The sequence below is a fragment of the Pteronotus mesoamericanus genome, unplaced genomic scaffold (genome assembly GCF_021234165.1).
Source record: "Pteronotus mesoamericanus isolate MK-2021 breed Mesoamerican mustached bat unplaced genomic scaffold, CSHL_Meso_final contig_221, whole genome shotgun sequence".
Taxonomy (NCBI): domain Eukaryota; kingdom Metazoa; phylum Chordata; class Mammalia; order Chiroptera; family Mormoopidae; genus Pteronotus; species Pteronotus mesoamericanus.
This window is the reverse complement of record NW_026555092.1, coordinates 5,087,995-5,113,447: the sequence shown is the minus strand read 5'-3', so window position 1 is coordinate 5,113,447 and position 25,453 is coordinate 5,087,995. Positions and strand designations below refer to the sequence as shown.

The 25,453-nt window shown below is 50.5% G+C and overlaps 2 protein-coding genes across 4 annotated transcripts; both read left to right on the top strand.

The window, feature by feature from the left end:
- The first annotated feature begins 796 nt into the window (after nt 1-796).
- Nucleotides 797-12,353, top strand: TRIM63 (tripartite motif containing 63). Of its 2 annotated transcripts, none has more exons than XM_054571775.1 (9): nt 797-1,085; nt 1,966-2,138; nt 4,676-4,841; nt 5,566-5,661; nt 6,697-6,930; nt 7,616-7,638; nt 7,983-8,107; nt 10,372-10,443; nt 11,710-12,353. In XM_054571775.1, the coding sequence occupies exons 1-9, from the start codon at nt 927-929 to the stop codon at nt 11,718-11,720; spliced, it is 1,059 nt and encodes a 352-aa protein (XP_054427750.1). In that variant the 5' UTR covers nt 797-926; the 3' UTR covers nt 11,721-12,353. The 2 variants fall into 2 exon arrangements, with proteins under 2 accessions (XP_054427750.1, XP_054427749.1); XM_054571774.1 differs by having other exon boundaries at nt 4,673-4,841; nt 11,710-12,352.
- A 4,814-nt stretch (nt 12,354-17,167) lies between these two features.
- Nucleotides 17,168-23,590, top strand: SLC30A2 (solute carrier family 30 member 2). 2 transcript variants are annotated; one of them, XM_054571772.1, is made up of 8 exons: nt 17,168-17,217; nt 17,874-18,094; nt 19,089-19,235; nt 19,856-20,009; nt 20,750-20,924; nt 21,633-21,738; nt 22,823-22,957; nt 23,438-23,590. In XM_054571772.1, exons 1-8 carry the CDS (start codon nt 17,168-17,170, stop codon nt 23,581-23,583), a joined length of 1,134 nt encoding a protein of 377 aa, XP_054427747.1. In that variant the 3' UTR covers nt 23,584-23,590. The 2 variants fall into 2 exon arrangements, with proteins under 2 accessions (XP_054427747.1, XP_054427748.1); XM_054571773.1 differs by lacking the exon at nt 19,089-19,235.
- The last annotated feature ends 1,863 nt before the right edge of the window (nt 23,591-25,453 follow it).

Below are 25,453 nucleotides of genomic sequence, written 5' to 3'. Positions count from 1 at the left end.
TGTAGGGCTCAGTTATTTCTGTCTGTCTCCCTTCCAAGGCTGTGAGCACCTCAGGGCAGGGAAGAGCGTTACTCATCTGTCTGTCACCTCGGTGCCTGATGTATACAGTCAGTACTCAGAAAAATATCTCATGAATTAATGTGATTCCTGGCTTTGCCACTCAACTTTCTTTGACTTTGAATAAGGTCCTTATCTGATCCCAGTGTCCAAATCTACAAAATGATGGAACTGGACCACATTTTAAGGGAGCCCTTTCAGCACTAAAGTGTAATTAATGGTCATGGGATGGAACAGGCTAGCCGGGGAGGGGGCGTGTGTCAAGGTCTCCAGCAACATGCTCTGCCCAGGTCTGAGGCAGAAGGGTGGGCTCAGAGAGAGGGGCTGCCCTGCCCTCATCTTGGGGGCTGCCCAGGACCCTGGAGGAGGGATGGACTGGTTATGGTCAATGAGTGGGCGCTGGCTATTAACCCCGAAAGTCCCACTGACCCATTCCCTGGGTCTCGTCCCTGGCTCGTCAGCCTGGTGTGGGAGGAGACTAATTTCTGGAGGAAACTCTGGGTACCTAGTCCTCCCCCAAGTCTGCCCACGAACAGGCCGTTCTTGTTTACGACCCCCGTCCCCGGAGGACAGCAATTGCTCATCCCCACATGTGATTCGAGAGGCTGGCCTTGCAGGCCGGGAGGAAACTCAAGCCCCGCCAGCCGTGCTGGCACCAGAATGCTCAGCTGGTTCCCTCCTGGGGCTCATGTGACCAGGGTCTAGCTATAAATATCAGAGGGGCCTCAGACCAAGACAGAATTCGCGCACTAGGAGAAGAAGGCCAAGAGACTCCGGGCGGGTGTTTTGTGACCAAGGCAAACCCCAGGTCTGCTTAGAGCGAGGCAGGTAAAGGAGGCAGCCAGGTGGGCCCCACACCTCTCGACAGTATGGATTACAAATCAGGCCTGATCCAAGATGGGAACCCCCTGGAGAACCTGGAGAAGCAGCTGATCTGTCCCATCTGCCTGGAGATGTTTACCAAGCCGGTGGTCATCTTGCCGTGTCAGCACAACCTCTGCCGGAAGTGTGCCAATGACATCTTCCAGGTCAGTGCTGGGCATGCCTAGTCCTGGGGGCTCAGGTGGCTACTCAGCTGTCCTGTGATGAAAACTCTTCTCTCTTAGCCCAGGACCCTTTTAAACTGGGGCTGGTTCTTCCCCTGCAAAGGCCTCTGGACTGGGCTGAGGGGGGCTGGGCAGCAGCTCTGACTACCTAGTTCCTTTTCCATGACGCACGTTTCCCCTCCCCATCCTATGGCAGCTCTGCCGCCCGTGGCGTCTGCCCTGAGCACCGCAGTTGACTCTTCAATCAGGAGTCAAATGCCTCAAGTGATAAGTGGTGGATGCTGGGGGAGAGGAGAGAGAAACCAGACCCCTGGGGCTGGAGCCAGCTCCCTGGTGGCAGGGGGCCCGGAGCTTTAGGAGGAGGGAGGGTGGGAGGCACTGGGCGGTAGCAGCACCTTCCCCTAAGGCTGTTGCCTCTAATACAGGGCAGGAGGGGCTTCATCTCCTAAGAAAGGTGTGAGAGTGGATGTCCTGGCTGGGAGGCAGGGCTTAGGGTTCCCCAGAAGCACTTTACAAAATGTTCTCTCACTATTTTATCTTTAAAGTTAGCAGCCTTAGTCTCTGGCTCTAATTATAACGCCCGTTTGACCATATGGGCAGGCAGAGGCTTGGCGGGATAAGGTTGCTTGCCCAAAGTCATTCAGAGAATAACCGTGACCTGAACCCCAGGACTGTTGATTGCTTAGTGCTTCTCAGGTGCTCCCTGTGTAGTGAGCTGCCTCTCATCTCAAGGCCAGAGGCTCCTGGTCGTATGGTTTGACAAGAATGGTTGGGGTGAGCAGGAGGGAGGATAATAGGAGGTTAGAAAGGGCAGGGGCTGAGAAGGGGACCCAAGCCTCATCTCTGCTCTTGACACCTACAGGCTGCCAATCCCTACTGGACCAATCGAGGTGGCTCGATGTCCATGTCTGGAGGCCGTTTCCGCTGCCCCTCCTGCCGCCATGAGGTGATCATGGATCGTCATGGAGTGTACGGCCTACAGAGGAATCTGCTGGTGGAGAACATCATTGACATCTACAAGCAGGAGTGCTCAAGGTCAGTTCGCCCGGCTGCTGGGAGCCTGCCTTCACTGCCGAGACATTCTGTGCTGGACTCTCCCAGGCTCCTTCCTCCTTCTTCTGCTAGGGATCCCGTCCCCTAGCTGGATGGGCTCTGCCAGCCAGGCCCGAGAGCCGTGTGCCTCTTCCTCAGGCAGGACCCTGATTCTCTGTGTCACTTTGATGGGAAGGGACCCAGGCTACTCTCCTGAAAGCTAATGAGATAGGAATGAAGGGAAAGACAAGATGTGAGAGGGACAGAGAGGCACCGGGGCCAGTTAAGTGGCTCTGATAAGCTGAGTAAGTGCCCAGTGAGGACAGAGCCAGTTTCTCTGTAGTGACATCAGCAGCTAAGGGAGGCACAGTACCGGGCGCTGGGGATGTTTCTCCTGCTGCTGCACAACAACCCTATAAAGCAGACATACTTATCATCCCCATTTCACAGATAAGCCAGCTGAGGCTCACAGAGGTGAAGTCAGTTGCCCAAGGTTGCCCAGCTGGGAAGTGGAAGAGCTGGAACTGGGCCCTGTCGATAGTCTTACGTTTCCCTGATTGTAGAAGAGCAGCTCTGTCTCAGGCAGAACTTGTCAGTGGTGGAGGTTGTGCAGTATTAGGCTTCAAACTGGAGAGAGACACAGCTACCAGAGAGATCTTTACAAATCAGGACGTCCTGACAAGACTTCCAGGCTGCTGACATCACAGCCCTTATGGTCCAAAACTGTCACAACCTATAGCCAGTGTCCTGCCCGAAGAAAGGTGACAGACCTGTCCTAGTGAGAAAATGTCAAGGCCTGGGGATCTATGTTTGCTTGTCTGACTCTGTTACTAAGGCATTGCAGGATCCTAGTCTTTGAGCCTTCATTTCCCTTGCTTGCAGAGGGGACCGTAATATTTGTCTTTGTGACTGTATAGGATTTTAATGGGAAACGTTAAAAAATATCAAATATTTATTGTACCTACTGTGGTACCGTACTAAGTATTTTCCACGAGTTATCCTTATTTAATTCTCACAGTAATCCTATAAGACATTCTTCCCCTCATTTTATGATGAGAAGGCTCAGAGAGAGTCAGAGGGTTGTCCAAGGCCCCTCAGCTTGCAAGTGGTAAAGCTGAGAAGGAGCCTGTCTGACTGACTCCATGATGAACACTTCCAACTGCTATTGCCTCTCATGTTGCTAGGGCTCACCACTAAAAAATAAAAATATATTTTTGATTATTATAATCATAATAAAATCAACATTGCACTGGAATATTAGCCCACCCAGTGTCACCCTATGAAGACCATATTGTGTTTGAACCTTTGAGGCCTTTCTGCATACTTGGATGAGAACGACAGTGGCCCTGGTGGGGGTCTGCCCTGTGCTATAGGCACCGCACGGTCATTACAGACCGCTCCTGCCATGATCCCAGGGTCTCTGGGAGGAAACCAAAGCTCAGAGAAGTGGAAGGGCTTGTCCAAGGTCACAGAATGAATAAATGCAGAATAATCTGGCTTCCCGGATGCGGAAGTCTGGGCTGGGGGTTCATGCTATATTAGGGGCTGGAAAATGGGACTTAGTATAGACATGGTGTTGACTCTAAATGAGAGTGGAGTCTAGCTAGGGGGTAAGACCTAGACCCGCGCCCTCCCCCCCCAGGCTGTGTGTTTTGGGCAGTTTTCTTCCCCTCTCTGTGCTCCATCTGTAATATTAATCTCAGATAGGAGGCCACCCATTTCCTGAGAGAAGCACAGATAACATGTCAGGACCCCTAAGGAGAGAGAGAGACAGAGGGAGAAAGACATTCTAAGAATGAGTGGGAAGAAAGAGGAGGAAGAGACTACACCCTGGAAGCAATCTCTGGACTAGAAGTCAAGGCTCGAGCTGGGCTGCTGCACAGCCCTGCCGAGGCCGCTTGTATACTAGCTGTGTGACTCGGGGCACACACACCGCTTCCGCCCTGAGCCTCGTGGCACCCTCGCAGCAGGCCTGCTGATTCATTCCTTCTACCTGTATTCACTTGCCACCTCCTCTGTGCAAGGCACTGTACACTGCAGGTTCAGGACTGAAGGGAATGGGCAAGTTTCCCTGCTTTGATGGAGGTTACAGTCTGGTGGATTAAATATAGAATTCAATGAGGCCATGAGAAATTGCTTCACTTAGAGCCCAGCCTGCAGAAACTGAGAGTTGCAGTGACTATAATTAGAGCAAACGAACTTCAGCCTCCCCTGCTGTGACTTGCTGGGTGACCTTGGGCAAATCAATTCATCTTTTGGGGGGCCCAGTTCCCTCTTCTTGAAAATGTCTCCAGATCTGACTCTGGGACTCTACCACCCTTCCCATGTCCAAGCCGACTCCATCACCAGACTTTGAGTCCTAGTACGTGGAGGCAACCATGGTGTCACTGGTTTCCCTGGTTCTGCTTCCCCAGAGGATAAGGAAAAGGATTAGGACATCCAACCACTGAGAACTTGGGCCAAAGGTCCGGGGTGGAGCCGTGCTCGGAGCTGGTGAGGAGAGCCCCACCTTGTGACTCGTGACTCTTCCCCTTCAGTAGGCCCCTGCAGAAGGGCGGACACCCCATGTGCAAGGAGCATGAAGATGAGAAAATCAACATCTACTGCCTCACTTGCGAGACGCCCACGTGCTCCATGTGCAAGGTGTTTGGGGCCCACAAGGCCTGCGAGGTGGCCCCGCTGCAGAGTGTCTTCCAGGGACAAAAGGTACTAGCCCGCACCACTTCCTCTCACAGCCTGCTGGGAATGGCCCGATGGTTCAGGACGCTGATCTGGTCCCCGCAGATCTGCTGAGCCAGCCTTTCAGTAATGGCCCCTCTGTAGGGACTTCCCAGGCTGCAGTGACAACAGTCCTTGCCTTCCTGGGGGAGGTGGCTGAGCTCATGGGTTATACTTAGAGCCACTTGAGAGCAGCTGGGTGTGGCCACAGGGGAGAGGCCAGGCCCCAGGGCCAGGCCACAGGGGTCCTCTCAGGCCATGATTTTTATATCCCAGTGTGCTTTGAGGCCCAGAGACCTCTTCCTGTGCTGGTCACCTGTCTCAGCCTTCAAATTCCCCGGACCTGTGTGAGACCCACTGTCCTGTCTGTGCAGCGAACTGTGGCCCCGCTTTCCATACTCTTTCTTCCCCGCCTCCCCACTTCTTTCTTAGAAACAAGCCCCTCCTCGACCAATACCTTGCTGTGTGTTCTGGGCAGTTTGCTTCCCCTCTCTGTGCTCCATCTGTAAAATAAAGGAAAGAGTATCTCTCTGATATTCTCTGCTCTGGACCTCAGCTCTGCCTCGGAAAGAGAGGCCCGACAGCTACTGGGGGCTCTTTTTAGCAGAGAGGGGAGGTGAGGGTGCCATGTTGCTGCCATTTCCCAAGAGGGCAGGCCTGAGACTATTTCTGTCTCTCCTCTCCTGATCCTCCACCCCCTCCTCCCGTCTAGACTGAACTGAGCAATTGTATCTCCATGCTGGTGGCGGGCAACGACCGCATGCAGACCATCATCACTCAGCTGGAAGACTCCAGTCGAGTGACCAAGGTGAGGGGACCTGCGGGTTTGGAGCGTCCAGTGCAGCCCTCACCCCCCGCGAGGGAGCGGGGGGGGGGGGGGGGGTGACTCCAGGCTGGGGCCTGTGGCCTGGGGCGGTCAGGCAGGGATGGGGGCGGGGCTGACTAATCCCTTAATCCACTCATTCAACCACTGTTTCTGGAGCACAGCTGTGTGTCGGGCCCTGCCAAAGGCTCTAGGGTGGGGTGGCGAACAAGACAGCCCCCTGCCCCACCAAAAATTCCCACTTTTTTGGTTTTGTTTTCAGCATTTGGAAGTTTTTAGACCATTGTTCTCTGTGTGCTGTAGACCAAGGCTTCAAACCTTAAAGTACACACAAATCCTCTGGGGTCTCATTAAAATTCAAGTTCTGATTCAAGAGATCTGGAATGAGGCATGAAATTCTGCATTTCTAACAAGTTCTCGGGGTTTGCCCAAGTTGTGGGTCCATGGACCACACTTTCAGTAGCAAGAAAGGAGGGGGACATTGTTACCACACTTGTGAGCTCCCAGGCTGACAGATGATGCTACAGCCCCCAGTCTGAGGAGATGCTATTATTGTATCCATTTTACAGATAGGAAACTGAGATGTAGCAACTGTGTTGAAGACAAGGGAACTTCACTGAGGCAGTCACTAGAGGAGGAGCTGCTTCTCCGCCTCTTCTAGGACCAAATGATGCAGAGCTTCTTGAATCCAGTATTGGTTCTAAAATGGGGGGAAGAGTGTGACTTGGGGACACACTGGAAGGCCATAATATATCATTTCATTTAATCCTAGAATCTCTATTTTTGAGGAAGGGGGTTGCTTTCTCCATGACATCAGACTCCAAACGTGAACTGAGTAGCTATGAAATCTTAGCAATGCTTTCTTCTTGCTAAACCTTCATTTCATCTTGTGTAAAATGAGGGTGTAGGAAGCCCTCTTCCAGCTTTAGATTCTTTGTTCCCAGCACACCCATCCCCATAAGGAGGTATTAGTGATCAGGAGAAGCCCACAGGATGCGATTCCAAGATTTTTGTCCCCAGGAGAACAGTCACCAGGCAAAGGAACAGCTGAGCCGGAAGTTTGACATGCTGTATGCCATCCTGGATGAGAAGAAGAGTGAGTTGCTACAGCGGATCACGCAGGAGCAGGAGGAGAAACTCAGCTTCATCGAGGCCCTCACGCAGCAGTACCGGGAGCAACTGGACAAGTCCACGAAGCTGGTGGAGACAGCCATCCAGTCTCTGGACGAGCCTGGAGGAGCCATCTTCCTCTTGGTGAGCAGCACCAGGAAGGTGTGGGCTGAGTTGCTCCACTCAACAGCTCTGTATAATGTTCAAGTCATGCTCCTCCTCTGACCACCTGTATGTCCTTGGGCAAGTCATTTAAAACCTCCCTGAGGTTTTAATGCCTCATTTTCCTCATCTGTAAAATGGGCATGGAGCAATCCCTACCTAAACCTATTTAGTGAGCGCCTACTGTAGGTCAGCCACTGAGGTGCAGACACAGAGCTGTATGAGACGCAGCCCTGCCCTAGGAGAGCTTGTTGGGGGAGATGGGAAGGGATCAACGGTAAGATTCCACAGTTCAGTTCCATAAAAATTTCCTAAGCACCTACTGTAGGCCAGGCTTTGTGCTAGACATTGGACATAAAGGAATGATTAGGATAAGATTCTCATCTTGAAGAGTTCAGGGTTTAAGGTGTTTCGCCTGATATCCCAAAACTGCAAGCCCCCTGCCAGGACGATGGAAGGGGCTCCTAGAGTGACCCCCAAGTCCTGTGCAGACCACGGGCAGAGGGAAAAGATGCAAGTTCTGTTCGGTTCAGGGTGGGGAGCAGGTCACAACTGGCCTAGGGAATGGCACCAAGTGCCCATCTGCAGCTCCCTGTCACTGGTTTTGCTGGTTTCCTGGGGCCACCCCTAACGCAGTCCTAACTCTTTGCTCTTTCTCCCCCCACAGAGTGCCAAGCAACTCATCAAAAGGTCAGTGTCTACCCAAGGCCCTAGTGCCTACCGGGCCTCTGGCTTCTGTCTAGTGGGGTCTCCTCCTTTCCGTAAGGGCAGCTGGGAGGGTCTCATCCCAGGCTGGCTTTCCTGGCCTTTGCGCCATTCTGTGCTTTCTTACACTGGTATTTGCTTGTGACTGGGGAGGAAATACCCCTCCCCCTCCAGGGGGAGCCTCTTGGTGCAAGGCCTGGGTGTGGGCACAAGCATGTGCACTGCTGTGAGTTGGAGCTAAAACACCCCCTCCCTGCACTAAACCCCAGATCAATGTCTCTCTCTCTCTCTCTCTCTCCCCCCCCCCCCCTCCTTTCTCTCCTCCACAGCATTGTGGAAGCTTCCAAGGGTTGCCAGCTGGGGAAGACAGAGCAGGGCTTTGAAAACATGGACTACTTTACTTTGGATTTAGAGCACATAGCAGACACCCTGAGGGCCATCGACTTTGGGACAGGTAAAGGAGGCGGTGGTGCCACTTGCCTCTTTCCCTGCTCAACCCTTGGAAATCAGCTTTGCTCCTACTGAGCCCCGCGTGGAGGCACATACACTAGCAAAGGTGCCCAGATATCAGCCAACTTCTGGATGAGCCCAGAGCGGAGCACAGCGCCTGGTACATAATTGCTGCTCTGTAAATTATCACCGCAGAGAGGCGTCTTGGACTGTTTGAAGGACGTAACTAACATCTGGAGACAGGCAGACCTAAGTGTGAATCAGGGGCTGCCATTTGTTGTCTGTGTGACTTCTGGTGAACCCCTCCACCTCTCTGAGCTTCATTTTTCTAACTTTAAAAATTAGGTTAAAAGTGGGACTGCTCATAATGACTACCTCATGGTGTTGCTGCAGCAACTAAGATATTGACACAGAAGAGTTTGTAGAATACTAGACATGTACTAATGAGCCCCTAAAGCTAGTCTTGGCTTCAGCTTTTTCATGCTACCATCTATGATACTCAGGCATCTTAATTTATCTATACCATACCCTCATTTCTGCTTATAGTTACTCTTCCACAGAGTACCTATAATAATCATCACAATGTAACCATAAGAGTACTAAGAGGAAAATAATAAGAGAAAATGAGGAAATGCTATGAAGAGCAAAGATGTAAATAATTTGCTCAAGGTCACAGTTGAAAGGTAGCTATCATGCAGTGAAAAAGAGAGGGTGGATCCTGTTTTGCCGAATGTAACATTGTTCTGATAGGCGATGCTTCAATGAACAGGACAGAGAGAGGTGTGCAGGATTAGGAAAGAATTGTACTGGGGCCAGCACGAAAAAGCTTGGCTCACCTGCAAACTTGCAGAATCTGGTGTTACATCTGCTCTCAGAACACCAGGTGCGCCCCACTTGTGGGTGAGGACAAAATGCATTCCGAAGCTTAGATGCTGGCAGACGGGCGTAGACGCCACTGCAGATCACCTGTTCCAGAGTTACCCTCCTGAAGCTAAGATATTCAAGAGTGTATCGTGCTGTGTGAGCAGTTTGGCATAGCAAAGACCTTCACTGCCTTCTATAACCTCCCTCGGCCTTAGTTTCCTCGTAGGAAAATGAGGAGAGAACCATACCAATAGCTACAGTACAATTTATTAAGCACTTTCTATGTCCCAGGCACTAAGCCCTTGGCATAAATTCTGTCACTTAATACAACTTCATGAGGTAGATTCTGTTGTCATCTCCATTTTGTAGTTAAGAAAATAAAGCCAAGGGACAATGAGAGGTTTCCTGGAGCCCACACGGCCAGTAGTAGCCCATGTGAATGCCATCAAGGGCCATCTGGCTCATAAAACCTTTGTGAGGATTATATGAGACAATGCATGTCCAGCGCTTAGCACAGCACTTGGCAGATAGCAAGTCCTCAGCAAATGCGGCTCTCAGTAGTTAATGTGATAATGATTAAACAACAGCAGCACAGTTCCCTGGGTTATGCAGAGATCCCTGGGAGGTGGCTGGAAATTAGGCTGTCCTTTTGGAGGCACTCTTTCAAGCCTCTTCCCAGACACTCTGAACAAATGCTCCAACTCTGTGGTGACCCCCTCAAGGCCCCAAGGCAACAAGGAAGCAGCTTTGGAGAGGGAGTGGACAATAGGCATGTTCCTTGTTAGCAGAGCTTGAAGGTGATATCTCAGGATGGGAAAGTGTGGACACAAGTTGCAACTCACAGTCTGTCTGGGGCTCAGCTTCAAAGAACCGAGGAGCAGTTGGCCCAGAAGTGTTCCTTACCCCCTATGCACTCCTCTGTAGGCTGAGGAATAAGGAAAAATGGACAGGGAGTGCTAGGCAAGCAGATTTCAAATGCTGGACAAATTCCTTCAAGACGGACTGTGATTGCTGAAAATCAAGGCATTATTGTCCCTTCTCCACAGGTGATATTTCTCTAACTGAGAGGTATGCCGAAGTACAGTGTGACTACTATAGTCCCCTCTGGTCAGAGGCAGATTAGAGGCTGCTCTAGCTCCTGGAACAACGGAGCCTCCTGAACAGCCCTCCTTTGGAGGGTGCAGATGGAAGGGGAGGGAGGAGAAAGGCGGAAGCCTACCTCTGTGCAGCTTGGCTTTGGCAAGCCCAGCACTTCCTGGGCCACTGAAGCCATCGCATGGCCCTTTGACTCCAACTGGGTGTCGGAAGGATTGGGATCAGTGCTGTCCCCAGCCTAGTTCCCTTTTGAGCAGCAACCCTGAGAAACCAGCCTATCCTAACATTATTGTTCTTTGTCACGCACAGATGAGGAAGAGGAAGAATACAATGAAGAAGAAGATCAGGAAGAGGAAGAGTCCACAGAAGGAAAGGAAGAAGGTAAGAAATCTGCCCAGGCTGGTGTGATTCAGTGAATTGAGTGCTGGCCTGCAAACCAAAGGGTCACTGGTTCGATCCCTGGTCAAGGCACATGCCTGGGTTGTGGGCCGCATCCCCAGTGCGGGGTGAGCAAGAGACAACCACACATTGATGTTTCTCTCCCTCTATTTCTCCCTCCCTTCCCCTCTCTCTGAAAATAAACAAAATCTTTTTTTTTTTAAAGAAGGTAAAATATCCACCTACCTTCATTCATTCATTCATTCATTCGCTCAGAAACATGAGATACTGACTGTGTGCAAAGTGCTGTGTTGGACATTGGTGATAATGCCATCTGATCATGATCCTAATTGTGTAAATCTTTTAAAGATAAAGTCCTCCTCCTTTTGCTCTTAGAGGGAAAAAAAACCATTTATAATAAAAAGCTCCCATTTTTATATCTAAATCGTTTATATCTCTATGGAAATCAATGCTGCGTAACAGACATAAAAGACAGAGTCCTCAAGAGCTAAGCTTGGTCCATTAATGCTGTATGGCCAGCACAGCATTTAAAGTTTTTTTAATCAGTTGCCAACATTTTAAAAATTAGACTTTTAAAAGGATTTTTTAACAAGTGATTTCAACTAAGAATCTGGATTTCTGCCTTCTTGCAAAAATTTCAAAAGAGCCACCCATGTTGGGCTTGGCCTTCTCTCTTATCCCAGGGAGCTGGCACTGGGCAGTGGCTGTCCTCTGCACGGGACAGCGCTCGCCAGTTTGCCCAGACCCACCACTGTCAGCTCCTCACTCTTGTCATCTGCTGGCCGCTGGAAGGCATCTGAGCCTGAACCTGGCAGACTGTACCACGGCTTTATCACGGACTGGCGGTGTGACCTTGGACAGTTCACGTTCTGAGTCTTGGGCTCCTCGTCTATCCGTGGGAGCATAATAGTACTTACTGACTCAAAAGATTATAATGGAGAGTACATCAGAGAGTCATTTCACACAGCGTCTGGTACCTAGGAAGGACATGTTTGCTAATATTATTTTAAAACCCAAGTTATTATTGGAACTAAATCCCAATCCAGTTGAGAAATATAAAGTAGTATTTTGGAGTTTCGTATTGGATGCGCAATCCAATTTTGTTTTGGCAACTGAATTCTACTTTGGTTTAAAAAGGAAGGGGCCAGGCAGGAACTGGAGTTTGATCATTTTGTCACTACAGCTTGGTAAGTCCTGGATCCCCTTGAGTCCCTCTCTCACTTTGTGTTTCTTTGTCTTCTCTTCCAGGACACCAGTAAGGAGCTGGATGAGGAAGAGACCCTCTAGATGCAGAGAGACTGGGAAGGGTGGGGATGGGCCCAGCCGCCTCGGTGACAGGCCCGGAGGGAGGGGTCGGGGGCCCTGTAGGGGCCAAGGGGAGGTTTGTCTTCTCTCTGCTCAGAGAGCAAGGACTAGGAGTAGGACCCCCACCGTGTCCAGCAGTCACTGAAGCAGAATTGGAAATGTGCTTGAAACAACCACACAGGACACTTTTCTACATTGGTGCAAAATAGAATATTTTGTACATTTTTAAAATGTGATTTTTGTATATACTTGTATATGTATGCCTATTTGGTGCTTTTTGTAAAGGAACTTTTGTATGATAATGCCTGGTCATTGTGTGACTGGCGATTGTTAGATTGAGGGGAAGGAAGCCAGGCTGATACAGCTGCCTGGTTCCTTTCCCTGCCTGGGAGGGCTGGGGAGCACTCACAGACCTGGAAGGGGTGATGTGCTGTTTCAGTGCCTATCCCTGACACAGGGGATGGAAACTGCGTTTCTGTTACATGTTGTTTTAATAAAGGCACAGCGCTCTCTTCCTGTTGTTACCAGATGAGTTGGGGTTTCTGTTAGGGTGGTTGGTGACATGCGGGGACGAAAGAATTCAGAGAGAAGAAAGTGTAGGGAGTAAAGTTTGTATTCACTCTCCAAGAAAGGAGAGGGATACAGTGTGGAGACACAACACCAGCCTTGAGGGGTGGGAGCTTTGAGCTTCTATTGGATTATAATTGGATTAAAAAAGGGTGGGGGTTGCTGTGGTGTGGCCACGGGGCAGTTGCGGTGTTGTAACTCGAGGCTGCAGTTTGTTCCTGTGTTATCTTCTGCTGGTGGCTGTAGGGGGCCCTTAGTTCTGGTCTTGTTTCCAGGAATTCCCAGTCCTGGGGACAAGCTTGGAAGGGTAAAATGGGAGTCCTGCTTAACAAGGTTACAGACCTGCTCAGCAAATGGGGACACAATAGCAAATGGTTCTGGCTTTACCCTTTCAGTTTCATTCAACCTTTTTTTCTGAGAGTTCAGAGTGGAGGGACAGAAGCCTGACAGAAGGCGTGTGTCAGGAAGGAGACAGCAATGGCAAGGCTGGGCTTCTGTCCCACCAAAAAGGGCTTTTTACATCAGCGTTTCCCAGTGAGAGCTCCATCGACAATGTTATAAATGTTAATTGTTAACTATCCTATACCCACCAATGTAAAAGAAGTGTTTTTCTCTTTATTTTACTCTTTATCCAATCTCAGAGACTTCTCTACTTTGCTTTCTCCCACTTCCCTAATCTATCACCAGTGAATTTCCTGTAACCCTCTTGATGCTTCCTCCTTTGTTTGTAATGTATAAAATAGGGTGCAAAATTGCAATCCCCTGGAGCATTCTCTCAGTCTGTTGAGATTTTGTTTCCCAGCAAGTGTAGTCAGTTTGGCTCCAATAAACTCACACAAAGTCTTATAGGTTTGGGCATTAACATTTTGGGCATTAACATGGAAAACTGGCCCTGAGATGACCCTCAAGAAACAGGTTTAATAATGCCCTGTTCTCTGGCTCTCTGGAAGACAGAACCTGAGGCAAAGCTTGAATGTTTTAGTTTAGATAAACCCCAGGGCAGCTGAGGTGAGGAAAAGTGGAAGCAAGGCAGGACTGGAGAGAAGCAAATAGAAAGTGTCGTATTAAACTGAGCAAGCCACAGCTTCAACGGAGACCCGGCTGTTTGCTCAGTCCTAGGAGATGTTCCAAGCAGGTTGTAAAGAGCACAACAGACTCAAAGCAGTTATCAGAGGGAGAGATTTCTGTCTGCTGGCTCCTTTCATTTCCTGCCTCAGGACTGAAGTTTGTCTCCCAGAGTGTTCATTCCCTTACACTTCCAGGTTGCATCGCTTGGCCCCTTTAGGCAGCTGCTAGGGGAGCTAAGCCAGAAGGCACACCATCAGTTGATTCTTGAGTTGAGGGTAGAGCAGGGCTTCCATGGGTGGGTCCAGTGGGTGGGGCACGGGTGTTGGAGCTGCACAATGGATGCTCTGCTGGAGTCCACATTTACCCCACGGAAGGCCAAGGCAGTCACCAGTGCGGGGGGGGGGGGATGAAGCAATACCAAGGCCAAAGTAGCACCAACACTTTCCTTGAACAAGGGACCTAGGGGCTGGGAGAGAGGAGAAACTGAGTGAACCAGCACGGGGTACTAACTGGGTCTGAGACACCTTGGACTTATAGACTTGACGAACACTGAAGAGTCTGTCTCACCTTTTCAACATTCAGAACACAGTTGCAAGTTCAGGACTCCACGTAGTCCCTCTATAAGGAAAACTATTTGACTTTAGACAATGACTGGCCCATCACGTTTATGGTGTTTGGAATGCTGCCTGATTTTTAAGGCTTTTTGGTAGATCGGATATTTAAACCCAACATTTCTCAATTTATTCATTTATGTGACATCCTCTAGAACTAATGTTCTGTGGAATTCACTTTTCTTAAAACTGATTTGAGAGAGAAAGAAACATTGATTTGTTGTTCCAATTATTAATGCATTCATTGGTTGCTTCTTGTATGTGCCCTGACCGAGAATGAAGCCTGCCGGCTTGGCGTATTGGGACGATGCTCTAACCAACTGAGCTGCCCAGCCAGGGCTTGGAACTCACTTTATGAAAGTGCTTTTGTAGACAAAAAAAGGGCCACATACTAAACCTGATAAACTCAGGGGAGGCCTGCATGGCGAGCCTTACAAACTCAGAGACAGAAAGTAACCACACAGGATGGCCTGAAATTAAAACTTCTTTTTTTTTTCCCAAAGAGATCAATGAAATATAATGAGCATTCTAAAAACAAACGTATATATCTGTCTAACAATGTAATATATAATTAAATTGATATTTCAAATCAATGGGTAAAATAAGGCTTATTCAACAAATAAGGTGCATGGGCCACTGTTACTTGAAATAGAATAAATATAGAGCCCTATTTCACACATTATACAAGAAATATTCAAGTGAGTTAAAAATCAATATGTAGACTCTAAGGAGTTTTAGGAGAAAATACAAACTAGTATTTTTCTTACCCTGAAGTAAAATATTCAAACCCAGAAGCTATAAAGTAAAATATTGACAATATGACCATATTAAACATTTAAGACTATATAGTAATATACATATAAAAAAGTTAAAGGATAAGTAACAGAGTGGGAAAGTATTTGCCACACATCTAAAAAAGAGTTAATAGTTGGTTTTTTTTCTTTAGGGAAAAAAAAATTCTACAAACTTTTAATCGATAAATGGATAAAGAATACCAAAAAGTCATTTAAAGCTTTTTAAAAATAATAGAAATAGTCAAGAAATATACAAGAACAGGTCTAGTTTCAACAAATAATAAAGGAACAATTAAAATAACACATCATTCTTAAACTTCTTAAACAAAAGTCATGGCAGGTAATCACACCCTTCTGGTATCTTCCTTGACAAAGGTCAAACTTTACCTTAACTGAGTCTGTCTATAGCCTTTTTTGCATTTAAGGTAACACACCTCTGGAAGGTCTGAGTAACCCCTTTTTCCAGACCCTTCATGGCACAATGTTATAAATGTTAATTGTTAACTATCCTATACCCACCAATGTAAAAGAAGTGTTTTTCTCTTTATTTTACTCTTTATCCAATCCCAGAGACTTCTCTACTTTGCTTTCTCCCACTTCCCTAATCTATCACCAGTGAATTTCCTGTAACCCTCCTCCTTTGTTTGTAATGTATAAAATAGGGTGCAAAATTGCAATCCTCTGGAACATTCTCTCAGTCTGTTGAGATTTTGTTTCCCAGCAAGTGTAGTCAGTTTGGCTCCAATAAACTCACACAAAGTCTTGTATGTTTGGGCATTAACATTTTATAGTTTTTAAAAGGTTTTACTTACTTTTAGAGAGAAGAAAAGGAGAGAAACATCGCAACTCAGGTACGTACCCTGACTGGGAATCCAACCTGCAACAGTTCATTTTGCAGGACAATGCCTGGCCAGACCACCCAGACCACACCAGTCAGGGCTATGTTGACACTTGAAACGCTCGCATCTTGGCTCATTTCCGGGAGTTTTTCCAAAGCTGACTTAGCTCAGTCCCTAACTCTGAGTTTCAGGGAATCAGATTTTGCTCTCATTTCTAGTCTTTTATCAAGCTCTGAAGCATTTTTTTAAAAATTTCTTTACAAATTGTGATTCACTACAGACACACAAGTGTACAAAACTAGTCACAGAGTTTAGTAAACCATTGTAAAATGACATCCTGTGCTGCTACCACCCAGGTCAAGAAAAGAACATTGCCAGCTCCCAGATGCCTTCCATTTACCCTCTTCTCCTCATAGCTCCTTCTGCTTAGAGGTAGCTACTATCCTGCCTTTCTTTCTTTTTTTTTTTTTAACAATCACACTCGTGCTTTTCTTTATAGTTTTATTTTCTAAAGTATCTTCCCATAGAAAACTTTTGAGACCAGAAAATGAGAGGCAGAACACCGTGCATGGCACCTCCTGTAACTCCGGTCGCTGCCGGGGGGAGGGGAGAAGGGATAGTGGCGATGGAGTCAGTTCTGCCCTGATGGAGACTAACGCTGAAGTACGACAGCGCCCTATGACGGGATGGAAATGAAGCCGGTCGCTCCAGATTCTAATCCAAGCGCACCGGCAAGGAACTAGCGCTGCTTTAGTGGCGAAGATGGCTCGGGCAGCCCAACCAGTCCTAAGGAGGGCCATTGTCCCAGCCTGAGGGCACAGCTCCCGCCTCCAGGACCCCCTACCTAGCCTGAGCGGAACACTGCCAACTGCTGGTGGCTGCAGCCCGAGGGTGGAAACCTACCAAACTCTCAGGAGTCTCCAGCTCCTGGGGAAGACACAATCGTAGCCCGAGGAGCCACATTCCTGCTCTCCGGGGATCCAAGGCGAATTCCCACAAACCAAGATCCGAGAACTTCTCGGTGGGACGCTGCCAGCCCCAATCGGGGAGGAACGCGCGCAGCAGTCGCCCTGTCCTGTCTTAGTAGAGGCGTTCGTCGCCAGCCAGGTGGGCTCCCCCGGCCCCAGGGACACAAGGAATGGGTGCTCCGTGGGAGCTCCCGGGCATCCTTTGCAGCCGGCCACCCCCTCCCCCTTCCCCGCGGACTTTTGCACACGACGCGTGGCAGGCCGCTTCACACGGGGTGGCGAGGGCCGGATAAAGCGCCCGGCGCGCAGAGCGGAGGCTGGAGCCGTGCGGCAGCCGGACTGTCCCACCGCGGCCCCAGCGCGGCCCCGACAGGCGCAGCGGCGAGACACCGCTGGGAGGTGAGAGGCGCAGGAGGGGCGACAGAAGAGGCACACACGGGGCTTTCCCCGCAGGTGAGTGCGGACCGCAACCATCTGACGCGCAACTTCCTGGGCTCACTCCGCGAGGCGTCCGCACCCGGCTTCCTGACCCAGAGCGGAGCACGTGGAGCCGCATGAAGGCCACGGATAAGCAGCATCTGTTGGACGCCAAGCCCGGAGCCCGGTAAGGCGAGAGCCTGGGGAGGGATAGGAACTTGAGCGGCATCAGACACACCTCCTCATTTGCTCTCCTGGGATGGTTTGGGCGGTGGCTAGAACTGGACCACAGAGGACGGGCGGGGTAAAGTGAAGGAGAGGGGAAATCCAGAGTGGAACGTGGACTCTCCCTCCCTTGCCGCTGAACACAGCTCCTGACCCCTGTCGCTGTCGGGAGTGGGTGCCTAGGGCCCCGCCCACACCCGGGAACTTTGCCCCCGGGCAGCCTCGCCCAGGGAGGCCCTGTCTCCCCAGGTGCGCGAGATACGGGGTTGTCCTTCTGCCAGGGCTCAGATCAGTCTCCGTGCTCGGCGGGACCGACCCCGCCCCTTGGCCAATTCCCAAGGTCTTTGCCTCCTTCAGGCCCTGGGAGGGATGGGGGAGGAGTAAACATCCCTGGCCAAGGCCCTCAGACTCCTGGAGACTGGTCGGTCCCCCAGCACCCACCTGCGAACATGGGCTTTTGGTCACTCCTTAGGGACTGTCGAGATTTGAGCGTCCTTAGCTCTTCTCCCAGTTGTACACATGGGAACCCCAAGGCCCCACGGAGAGATAGGACTGGCGTCAGCCCTCCTTGTCCGCATCTCAGAGTTGAGTCTCCTCTTTCCCTTCCTTTCTGGCCAGGTCTTACATGGGGTCTCTGTGGCAGGATGGGGCCAGCTGGATTTCTGTGTCCCCACCTGACTCGGAGTTGCCATCCATTGAGCTGGCTGTGGAGAGCAACCACTACTGTCATGCCCAGAAGGGTCCTGGCAGGCGCTGTGACCCCAAGAAGGAGCGGGCCACTCGCCAGCTCTATGTAGCTTCTGCCATCTGCTTGGTGTTCATGATTGGAGAAATTATTGGTAAGGACTTTTCTGCTAATTAAATGAAATTGGCGCATGGATAGTCTGGATGGTCCAAAAGGCTTTTCTCCTGAATATTCCAGCAATTATTAATATAGTTGACACTTGATCTGCACAGTTGAAAGTCCACGTGTAACTTTTGACTCTCCCAAAACTTAGCTACAGCCAACCCTTCTCATCCATGGATTCAACTGACTGCGGTTGGGTATCTCAGGTTGGAAAACCACATCTGTGAATGCGAAAGTACTGTTTTCCATGGGATTGATTAAGTCAGCAGATGGGAAACCCGATGTTATGAAGGGCTAATTGTGTTTATTGAAAAAAATTTCCGCACAAGTGGTCCTGTGCAGTTCAAACCAGTGTTCAAGGGTCATAGTGGTCAAGATTGAACATTCACTATGCATTTTTAAATTTTTTTTAAACTTTATTTTTCAATTACCATTGACATTAGTTTCAGGTGTACAAAATAATGATTAGACATTTATCTTGCAAAGTGATAAGTCCAATACCCATCTGACACCATACATAGTTATTAGTGTCATTGACTATATTTCCTATACTTTGTTGAGTCTTTTATATACACCCAGCTCATACAGTCCTCAAAACAACCTTGTCCTGATTTTACAGATGTTGAAACTGTACAGTTAGGTTAAATAGTTTGCCCAAGATCACACACAACTAGTAGAAAAGGGAAGTCCTGAACACCTAGAAGGAAAGAGCGTTTACTAAATGCCTACCGTGCTTTGCAGGCCCTATTTGAACTTGAAGTTTCACATTCACCCTCTAAGTAGATGTTGTTCCTGATTCACAGAGTAGAAGTTGAGGCACAGAAAAAGTACTTGCCTGTGGTTATACAGTGAATGAATGGGTGGAAAGGTCCCAGTCTGGTGTCTTTCTCCAGAGCCTGTGGTTTCCCTGCTACACAACACAGTCTGGGAAGCTGGCTCCTTGGGGAGCTGATGAGGACCCTCCATCCTCATCACCGCCCCTGCAGGTGGGTACCTGGCACATAGCTTGGCGATCATGACCGATGCAGCCCATCTACTCACTGACTTTGCCAGCATGCTCGTCAGCCTCTTCTCTCTCTGGATGTCCTCCCGGCCAGCCACCAAGACCATGAACTTCGGCTGGCAGCGAGCTGGTGAGGGCCTTGGTCTGGATGGGGGTTGAGTTGGAAGAGGGGCAGGTCAAGACATGGGTTCTTAGGTGGCTGTAATGGGTGGATCCCCTGAGCGAGCCAGGAGGGTGACTTTTGTGGGGAAAGATAGTATCAAACTTGGCTTCTGTCCTCTGGGAAAGGAGAGTCCACCTTCCTATGAAATGAAGTGGGTTAACTTCAAAAACAAATGACTGTAACATCGACTCCATGGATCAGCTCTGTAAGGGTCAGCAAAGCCTTCTGGAAGATACAGGCTTCAAACCCTCTTTATTTCACCTCCTGGCTGCATTGTCATTTTCTTCTTGATAGGAGCGAGCCCAGCTTCCCCTCCTCGGAAGCCTTAGTTTGCCAGCTGAGCAATAGTTTAAAAAGCCACTTTCATTCCATGTGAAACAAAAAGACTTGACCCAAAAGACTTAAGTTTCCTCTAGCTCTGACATTGTCAGGTGTGTAAGCAGCGGGGTGAGGTGCAGCCATACTCTCAGCAGAGACCCATTAGACCCAGGCCCTGACTTGGGATGGGGAGTCCTGGAGGGAGAGGGAGGTCTCCTCGGCCTCAGGGCTGCACGCTGAGATGGGTGTTGGGGTCGGTTCTTCCTCAGAGATCCTGGGAGCCCTGCTCTCTGTGCTGTCCATCTGGGTCATGACTGGGGTACTGGTGTACCTGGCGGTGGAGCGACTGATCTCTGGGAACTATGAGATCGAGGGGAAGACCATGCTGATAACGGCGGGCTGCGCTGTGGCTGTGAACATCCTGTAAGTCCCCCCCGCCTTCTCCTGTGCATGCAGTGTGTCTTCTGGGGGAAACAGGGCAGGCCACACCCCAGTACAGGCTACCGGAAAGGAAGGCCCCGAGCGGTCTGAGCTCTGGCATCTGGAACACTTGGGTTCTGCCTTAGGCCTGGGCCAGGTTCATCAGGAACTGGAAATCTGCGGCAGCATCCACTCCACCCCCTACCCATCCCCCCAATAACCTAGGAAGCTTCATATCTGAAGTGAGGAGGGGTTAGTACAGTTCTTACAGGATCAGATGTCCCTAGGGGGAAGAATCCAAGTTGTTTTTCAAGCGGATGTGACTGAAATCAGTGTCAGTGAGAGGCAGGGAGTGTAGAGCATCTGTCTCATTTGGGTTCTGTCTTCCTTGCTCAGTGGCCTAGGGCAAGTCACTTCCCTCCCTAAGACTCCGCTTCCCTACCTGTGACATGATGGGGGAACTGATGACCTCCATGGTGCCCTCCTGCTCTGAGATTTGACCCTCGGGCATCTTTGTGCCCAGATTTGGCCTGACATTGCAGTTGAATCCTTTCCCCCGTAGTACTCTGAACCAAGGCCACATGGGTCCGGCTCCTCATATAGTCAAAGGAATCACGCATTCTGGGGGCTTAGGATTTTTGCCCTACAGGGAGGCCAGCCCCTATGAGGGCTTCTACCTGGCTAATTTGAAGCCTCTACCTGCTACCTCAGTGGGCCCCTTGGCTTTGTCTCCACTTCCATAGAATGGGGTTGACTCTTCACCAGTCTGGCTACGGGCACAGCCATGACCATGGACACAGCCATGACCCCAGCCAGCAGCAGGAGAGCCCCAGTGTCCGAGCTGCCTTTATCCACGTGATAGGAGACTTGCTGCAGAGCCTGGGCATCCTGGTGGCGGCCTATATTTTGTACTTCAAGGTCAGAGCTGGGGACAGAGGGAGGTGGGCTGGGGGCTGGGCAGGGCGTAGATCATCTGGGGGCTCCTCTCTGCACAGGACCCTCTCCAGATTCTAGCTCCCTCCCAGCTCTTGGCAAAGGGGACATTTATCCAATTCCTGATTCTCACAACCCTTAACAGTACTTCTGATTCTCACAACAACCCTGAAGGGTAAGCAGTGGTGTTTTCTGAAGCCCAGAAAGGTTTAGTGACTTGCACCGCATCACACGGCTAGTAAGTTGTGGAGCCACATTGAAACGCAGCACTGTGTGCTGCTAAAGCCTGGGCATGGCCCATCACGTGGAGGCAGTGCGGTATATTGGAAAGAGCTGGGTGTTGGGTTTGGAGCCTGGCTCTGCCCCTTGCTAGCTGTGTGATGTAGAGTGATCCCCTTGCTGTAACTGAGCCGCAGTTTACCTACCTATAAAATGGGGGTGAGGGGCTATATGGTTTCTAAGATTCCACTTAGCCCTGTCCATGTCTCAGCCCCTTGGCAGGAGGGCTGGGAAGGGACTCTGCGTTATCTTGAACTGTGGTCTGTCGCGCCTCTCCTTCTGGGCATGGAATAAACTGGGAGGCAGGGCCAGGGTATGGCAGAGAGAGCTGCTCTTCCCACACAGCGCTGGGAGGGGAGGGAGAAGGGAAGCTGAGGTGTTGAACCCCAGCTCTGCCTTCCCTTTTTCCTGCAGCCTGAGTACAAGTATGTAGACCCCATCTGCACCTTCCTCTTTTCCGTCCTGGTCCTGGGGACGACCTTGACCATCCTGAGAGACGTGATCCTGGTGCTCATGGAAGGTGACTGGGCTTGGGGTTCCCTTTTTGCTCTTGGCTCTCCGCCTCTAATTGAAGTTCCAGGGGTAAGGGCTGGATCCCAGCACACTGGTGGGGAGCCAGGGTCTGGAGCCTGGCGCAGCCTGGGGCCCTAGGTTGACCCTGGCATGGGGCTGGCCCTCAGGTGTGGCTATTCCTGGAAATGTTCCCCTGACTATGCCTTCCCTTCCCCCTAGGCCCAACGGTGCCTCCCCCACCCCTGCCTCCCACCCCCAGATGTGTCCTCCCTGCCTAGTCAGGTGGTTCCTGGGTTGGGCCTAGAGCACCTGGCACCCTAGCCCTTCCCTATACACTTCCTCAGTCTCAATCTGCCTTCCCTCAGGCATTGCACAGGGGGCAGACTAAGGCTTAGACAACAAAAAAAACCCAGTCAGTGTTGGATGAGGCTGCTGAATCTATGGACCAGGTCATACCTTTTCTTCTCTGCAGCCCTTGCCTCAGGAGGATGTGGCTGGGCTTCGAGGGGTGCTGGGGGGTGGTGAATGGTATGCCCTGAGGTAGCACACTCGTCATCCAGCTTTCTTGTGCCCCAGGTCTTGGGTCAGGGGTGTCTGTGTGGGCAGAGTCAAACGGAATCCTAGTTTAGGGTCAGCAGGAATGTCCGGCTGCTGGTCAGAGCTTTTCCTCCAAGAATGTGACTGACCCAGATAAAAATGGTGATGACGCCCCATGCAGGTACAGCAGTCTCCAGGTTCCCTTTTTTCCACTACCAACAACAACAACGACACCCCCACAAAGCCGGTCTCTTTTTACTGAACACCTACTATGGGCTAGGCACTGTTCCAGGCAATGTGGACAAAACAGGCTGTCCTGCTCTCATGGAGTTTCCAATTTAGAGGGGGAGACAGACAAGAAACTAACAAACAAGATCGTTTCAGACAGTAAGTGCTGAGGAAAACATCACAGGGTGATATCGCGGAGATCATTTGGGAGGTAGGGGCAACAGCAGATCTAGCCAAGGAGCTCTTCTGAGATGACACTGGGGGAGCAGGAATCAGTATGGGTGGAAGGGAGCCGCTTCCCTCAGCCCCTACCCTGCTGTCCCCAGGGACGCCCAAGGGCGTGGACTTCACAGCTGTTCGGGATCTGCTGCTGTCGGTGGAGGGGGTGGAAGCCTTGCACAGCCTGCACATCTGGGCGCTGACCGTGGCTCAGCCTGTGCTGTCTGTCCACATCGCCGTCGGTGAGTGGTGGGCACACCGCAGGGTGGGGTGAGGGAGAGAGGCAGCCAGAGGCCTGGGCACTGCTGATGGGTCCAGGTGATTCCAGATGTTGGCGGTGCCCGTGCTTTGAAGCTGGCCCCATGCTGACTGCTGAGCACACATTATTTCATTTGACCATCACAACCCCACTTCCAGATGAAGAACCTGAGGCTGGAGGAGTGGTGGGGTAGTAGAGTCACTCGCCCAGGCTTTTACAACTAAGTGGCAGAGGAAAGCCTTAACGCCAGTGCCTTTCCTGTTCTTTCAGGACTGTGGCAGGTGTGGGAACTGGGGGTCACCTGGTACAGGAGTGGAACCTGGGCTTTCTTGATGTTCATGGTCACCTGTACTGTTCTTCTGTGGGTAGGGCAAGAGAATTGGGCTCCTGATTGTTTCTAAGGGCCCAAAAGTGAGTAAATGTTTCTCTCGTGCCTCCCCTGGTATGTTCTCTTGGCCTCCAGCTCAGAACACAGATGCCCAAGCTGTGCTGAAGGCAGCCAGCGCTTGCCTACAGGGGAAGTTCTACTTCCACACCATCACCATCCAGATCGAGGACTACTCTGAGGACATGAAGGACTGTCAGGCATGCCAGGGCCCCTCGGACTGACGGCCTTGCCAGGTGCCAACTGGAGCATGGACAGGGCCTCCAAGTGGCGGGGCTGAGTGTCCCTCAAGCCCAGCCAGGACTCTGTTTACCTTGGCTGTGTTATCAACCAGAACCATCCCTGATCTTAGTCCCATGTGCAGTGTGGAGGAGGAGCCTTGCCCACTCCAGGAATGAGGCTCTTCCCCTGCCCCCCCCATCTGACTACAGCCAGCCCCAGGATGGGGACTCTGCCAGGGTAAAGCTAGTATAACTCGACTCCTCCCCTTTCTGGGTCAGCTCCTGTCGGGACTGGGTTTGGGCCTAATATTCAGCCAATGCTGTCTTACTACCACCCTCGGGAGAAGGCGGTGAGGCACAGTCAGGGGTGTTGGAGGGGAGCCTGGCTTCAACATCCCCTGCCTGCCTGCCTGCCTCATTTCCCTTTTCCAATCTGTCTGGCCTTTGCCTTATGGATCTGGAAAGATGCCTGGGGACAGAGCCCACTCCCTCTTTCTCTAAGGATGATCTGATTTAAGGAGGACATGGGGTTTGGGGAGTTGTAAGTGAGACAGGTTAGGGAGCCAGGACCAGTGCAGTAGGGAAACTGAGACAGAGAGTTAAATGGCCAGGCCATTTATGACCATCTAGTAAATCACAAACTCCTATCTTCCCCAGCTCTTAAGGATGCTTGAGAGTAAATGGTTTACGCTTCTCCCCAACCAGAGGGTAATAGCTTAAATCACCCTACTCAGGGAGATAGACAATAAGAATCCAGTTAGTGCCATTAGTGCCATCCACACCCAAGGATGGATGAAGTCAGGGGAATCAATCTCATTTTGGTGCATCAGCATAAAGCTGATAAATATTCTATTGAGACCCTCCCCTAAGAGCTCCCCTGAACTCCTAGCCTGTAAAGCCCTCAGGATGGCCCCGCCCGGTGGCTCAGGTGGCTGGGGCATCGCCCTGTACACCGAAAGGCTAGGGGCTCGATGCCCAGTCAGGACACAGACCTAGGTTGTGGATTTGATCCAATTGATGTTTCTCTTTCACACAGATGATTCTCTCTCTCTAAAATCAATAAACACTTTAAAAATTAAAAAAAAGAAAACAAAAAAAACCCCAAGATGAAGAACCACTGTGCCTGTGCCTTTCCCTTCACCTGTTTCTTCCCCCCAGGGATGTTCCCTCTGCCTTTCTCCTAAGCTCCAAGGGCCCTTCTACGACCTCTGTAACTTTCTCTTATAGTTCGAGTCCTTAGCTCTGAAACTTTCTTTGCACAACTCAAAAACTGAGGTCTAATTTCACCGCCAACACTGGCGGTAACATAAGGACCCTGTGCTCTCCTGCATGTGCCCCTGAGATGGGGAGTCAGGGGCGCCGGAAGCCCATCTGTGTGGTAGTCACTTCAGCTGTGAGCCGAATGTTTCCCTTTCCTGGAGAGAGGAGGCTCCTGACTAGGTAAGGACCTGGCTGGTTTCCTCTTTGCTTACTGCTCCAGCCCAGGAAGCTGTGCCAATATAAAGATACCCTTAGTCACAGTTGGGAGAAGCAGGAACATCATCTTGGGTCCTGCCCTAAGCACCTCACAGCTCCTGGGCCACTTCTCAGCCTGATAATGTCCTGGGGAACTCAGCCTGAAATCGGATCTCATTGGGCCAGCTGTTGCCCATATGGCCTGACCTACTCTGAACTTGGGGACAGAGGACAAAGAGGGGCCATAAAATTGGGACAGGAGACCCTGGCTTTCTGGAGTGTGTGAAGGTTCCTGAATTAGGGGGTGGCTTATGTGTGTGTGTTTGTTTTTTTCTTTTAAAGATTTTATTTTTAGAGGGAGGGAGAAAGAGAGGACGAGAAACATCAGTGTGTGAGAGACTGGTCGGTTGCCTCTCGC